The following is a 5,048-nucleotide window of genomic DNA, read 5'->3' as shown; positions in this document are numbered from 1 at the left end:
TTGGATATTCTTATTTGTCTCGCTGAGACTTCGCTTGGAGCTTACTAGGCGAGAGCTTGCTTGAGGCCGTCGATTGAGCTCGCTAAGCGAGAGTCCTCTGATTTGTGAAGATAACTTGTTTCTCTGTTTCCACCATAAAACGGGAATCATAGTTTTGATTGACATAAAGTCAAATACATTGGAGAGTCAGTCCAATGCTTTACCATTTGGCAAGAAGAAACATACTTGAATCCCGAATATTGGTCGATTATTGATGACGAAGTGGTATTGCATGTGTCTTAGAATAATGCTTAAATGTTTGAGTATGTTAGGACATGTTTTCTTAGGGTTTGAATGGTTAAAGGTTGAAGAAGCTGGGTTAAAAGTAGAATTTTTAGTGATTTTGTCTTGTAAATCTTACTTTGCGAAATTTGTTGTCATGAAAATTCTAGCAACGTTGAAATGAGACGTGGTCGGATGCGTTGGAAAACTTGTTTAAAGCTCTATCTGATTATGATGTTAGATGATACTTATTTGCATGTTTTCTCTTAGTGAATGTATTATACCTTTCTTTGCTTATGTGTGCCTTATGGCTTATGTTATAATATGTTTGCATTGAATGAACAATAATGGATTAAAACCTATAATGATGAGTGAGACTAAAACCTAGAGTTATAATTAGGTGAACAAAATTAGAAAGATAACTTAGGTTATGATAAATAACTTAGGTTATGATAAATAACTTAGGTTGCGATAATCAAATGTAAGAGGTGTCTAGGTGTGCATCCATGAGTGAGTAGTCGCTAAAGATGAGTTATCCCATCCACGAGAATTCCAGAGGTATATATGGGGAACAATATCATAGTTGCGACTCAACGAGCTTGTATGGAAATATATTATGTTATATTATGATTGTGATATAATCTCATGGAATAGTATACTAGTCGCGTATTCGGAAATAACCCATATTCATGTTTGTCTTGAGATCGAGACTTATATAGAGTAGTAACCGAGAAAGATGAATTAGTAAGACCTATAATTGTAACTCTATTAAGCGTATTCTACACGGTGGAGGCTAGGAGTGTCATTGGTCATATCTGGTGGATTATGTATCCATTCAGTGGAGACTAGGACTACCGTTGGCCATATATGGTGGAACGGACTTTAATACATTCCATTCAGTGGAGGCTATGAGTATCGTTGGTCATATCTTTTGGATTGTGTTATCCATTCAGTTGAGGCTAGGACTAGTGTTGATCATATCTGATGGATTGACTATCACCACACGGTGGAGGCTAGGATAACGGTGGCCACATCCGGTAGATAATGTATTCTACATGGTGGAGGTTGGGTACTACCGTTGGCCAAATATGGTGGTCAGTGTGTCCGTGGATTAGATGTATAGTATACCATTGACCTATTTGACTGATGGATTAGTAGAACTTTGTGATCGATGTATGATAATCACTCTTGTGTTATAGTTTGTATTCTCGCCTAGTGATTCGTTGAGTTGTGTGAACTCATGTTGTATGTTTCCATACGAAGCGTAGATTCTCTTAGACGCTTAAGTCTTTATTCTATTGTGGAAGTGTACACAACTATAACGAAGATGAAAGGCTTACGTCAAGAACCAATAAGAGATCCCTTTAGAGCCGAGTGAATCCATATGATAGGAGAACTCACTGATATTATTATCTCACCCCACCATTATTATTGTTTTTCAGGTAGTTCTTTGCAGGTTACATGCAACGACAAGGTTGTTCGACGACGTTTCGAAGACTTCGTTATCGTGATTTTCCGCTGTGAATTATGTGCAATGAAGATACTGTACATAGGCCTTAGTTTTTGTTTAGGCAATATTGTATGTCATGTACCATGCTTTGTATTTTACGTTATGGACATGTATATAATGATGTTTTTAGTCACTTGTAATATAACAGTTCAAATTAATATTTCGTATAATGTATTTTATAGATGTATATTATACATGGTGTTACAAATATGTTGTGTTGTATCTTACTAGACAGACAATCTATCCATATACTTTTATTTCTTCTTCTTTTAAAAAAAATTAAAGTTATATATATATATATATATATATATATATATATATATATAACTTTAATTTTTTTAAAAGAAGAATTTTTTAAAGTTTTACTCTTTTTTAAACTTTTTTTTTTAATAGTATCACTTAATTTTCCTTTAATATATCTAAATTTACTTAATTACATTAAAGTTTTAAAATATTTTATTGATTATTTAAAATTAATAATAGATTTCTTATCTTATTGTATGAAACACTTATAAATATAATAAATATATTACTTTATTGTCCTATCATGTCCTTTAATATTTAATAAAACTTTGGCTAAATTAGAATCATTCTCATAGTATGGTTCATTCCTGAAATTCATCTTCCAATTTTACTTTGAAAAAAAAATACACTCACAATGTATACACCGTCAATCAATAAGAGACGTGTATCCCGCCAAGTAGAGGTGTGCATGGATAACCATTAATATGAACCAATCCATTTTCATAGTTATGGTTTATAAACCAAACAACTTTTCACAAAAATCAATTTAAAATTTTAAACCGGTTCCGAATTGGTTTCGAACCAGTTTAAAATCGGTTTTAAATAGGTTTTGATTTTAATCAAAATTATTTAATTTAATTTAAAAATTATTTTTTAAATTTAATATTAATTTTTTAATTTAAAAACATAAAATTTCAAAACAATTTTTAAAAACATATATATACAAATTTTAAAAATAATTTTTAAAAACATAAAATTTAATATTAGTTTTTAAAATTTATGAGGTTTTAAAATATTTTTTCTTTTAAAATTTAAAAAACATAAAAAAAAATTTTTTAGAAAAATAAAATAAAAAATATTCAGAAAAAAGAAAAATATATATATAAAAGAAAATTGGAAATAATCAAATTATATTCTGAAAAGGAAAAAAGAATCTTAAAAAATAAATTATTCTAAAAAATAAAAATAACTGAAAAAAATTTATTTAAAAAAAATGAAAATCAAAAATAAAAAAAATCTGAAAATAAAAAAAATAATTTCTATTCTGAAATTATAAAAAATTATTATTATTATTTTTTTTTAAATAAAAGTTTTATTTATTCTGAAAATTTGAAAAAAATAACCTTTTTGAAAATTAAAAAGATTATCAAAAAAAATCTAAATTTTTTTAAAAAAGAAACTATTTTACTTAAAAAATACAAAATATTTTTGATATTGTTTTTTTTATTTAGAAGAAAATAATAATTTGGATGAAAAAAATATCAAATATAATTTTTTCGAAAAAAGAAATTCGAATATAATATTTTTTGTGAAAAAATAAAAGTTCTGAATTTTTTTTTAAAATAATTTTTTAAAAAAAATTTAAAAAATTTAAAAAAATAAAGTCAATTTATAATGTGATAAGACATAAAAATAGACAAATATAAAAATTTGACGCATAGTAAAATTTGAATATCAAATAAGAAAACCAAATTTTTATAATGGATAACGATTTATATTTGGATAATAAAATGGATACCCAAATTTTTATTTTAGTATTTGGTTTGGTTTTTTAAAAGTGAAACAATTTGAATACCAATTTAGTTATGAATAACCGATTTTTTTGAGCACCCTTATCGTCAACTCACACGTTTAATTTTAAAATACGGATATAAATAACAGATGTTATAATTTTATTGGATAAAAGTGTAAAAATAATTTACACGGTCAATGCACTATCTTTAATGTCTTTTACTTTTTAATAACTTTAATCTCTTTTCATTATTTTTTAAACTAAAAAAGTGTTGATGAATAAATTATTTTAATAGATGACAGTTGTTGATTGACGTGGCCTTGATAGATAGTTAATTTCACTTTATATGTTATTTTCTAAAATAGTTATTTCTCTGCCTATAAATTAGAGATGTTATCAAAATCAACTTCATCACCTTAAAATCAAGTTAACATATATCATTAAAAAAAGAGAATAAGTATGGCAAAGTTTGAGATGAAAAAGGTTATGTCAATCTTTTTTATGGTATTATTAGTTGTGGCACAAGCTGAAGATTCTTCTCCAACTTCATCACCTTCCAAAAATTCGATTGGTGATTTAATTTGTATTGGGAAGTGTGCTTTTGAATGTAAACGCTTCATAAAGAATATCCCATTACTTGCAGGTTGTGTTATTGCATGTAAGTTATTCAATTGTCGTAAGGTATCGTCAAAAATTGTTTATGATTGTGCAACTAAGTGCTCTATTTCAAAAGCTATGAAAGTCAACACCGGTAATTAACTTAAACTTTTATATTTTACATTATATTATATTATTATACTAATCTTATTTATTATATTTTGTTAATTAATTATGTTTCTTTCAATGATTGACTCCTAACAGATATTCAGGGCATTAATGTCATCGTGGATTCATGCTTGGAAGCTTGCGAGAATAAATAATTTGTCACTTATGATAAATACTTCAAGTGTAATCAAAGTGTTTTACACCTACGATAAATAATATTTCATCATTATATACACATTGTATGGAAACTAATGTTTAATGTTGGAAATTTACGTTTTTGTTATTTTTAACCTTTTGTCAAAAAATAAGAATATTAGATATAATAATTTTCTTAGTAGAAAACAACTTGGACAACAGGGCAATAGTTTCCACACACATTCAGAATCATTTAAAATAAGAAAATATTAATCATATTTAGGTGTTTAAATTAGGAAATCTGCATAAGATTTGTTTTATAAATTATAAAGATTGAAATATAATTACTATACACCAAAGGTACCTCTTAAATATTAATAGTCTAGTGACGATATGGACATGATTGCCTACATTTACTATTTTATAACTTTATGTACCTTAAGTATAAAATTGAATATAAATTCTTTCATAAAATAATTTATTTAAGTGAGAGATAATGAATTGTTAGAGAGAAATCCACACAAAGTTATTAAAGGTATGCAAGCCAAAGTTAGTGGGAGAGTGGCGCCTGCCCCGGCCGGCCTCCGGCCTGGGGGTCCGGGCCGTTCCGCGGGGTGGGGG

General features: G+C 27.4%; 1 protein-coding gene across 1 annotated transcript; it reads left to right on the top strand.

Moving 5' to 3' along the window:
• Positions 1–3,942: 3,942 nt before the first annotated feature.
• LOC127100333 (uncharacterized) lies at positions 3,943–4,582 on the top strand. Its single transcript, XM_051037463.1, has 2 exons — positions 3,943–4,278; positions 4,389–4,582. The coding sequence occupies exons 1-2, from the start codon at positions 3,987–3,989 to the stop codon at positions 4,445–4,447; spliced, it is 351 nt and encodes a 116-aa protein (XP_050893420.1). The 5' UTR covers positions 3,943–3,986; the 3' UTR covers positions 4,448–4,582.
• Positions 4,583–5,048: the final 466 nt, after the last annotated feature.

This window comes from Lathyrus oleraceus, chromosome 7 (assembly GCF_024323335.1).
Source record: "Lathyrus oleraceus cultivar Zhongwan6 chromosome 7, CAAS_Psat_ZW6_1.0, whole genome shotgun sequence".
Classification (NCBI taxonomy): Eukaryota; Viridiplantae; Streptophyta; class Magnoliopsida; order Fabales; family Fabaceae; genus Lathyrus; species Lathyrus oleraceus.
This window is presented reverse-complemented; position numbering and strand designations above follow the sequence as displayed.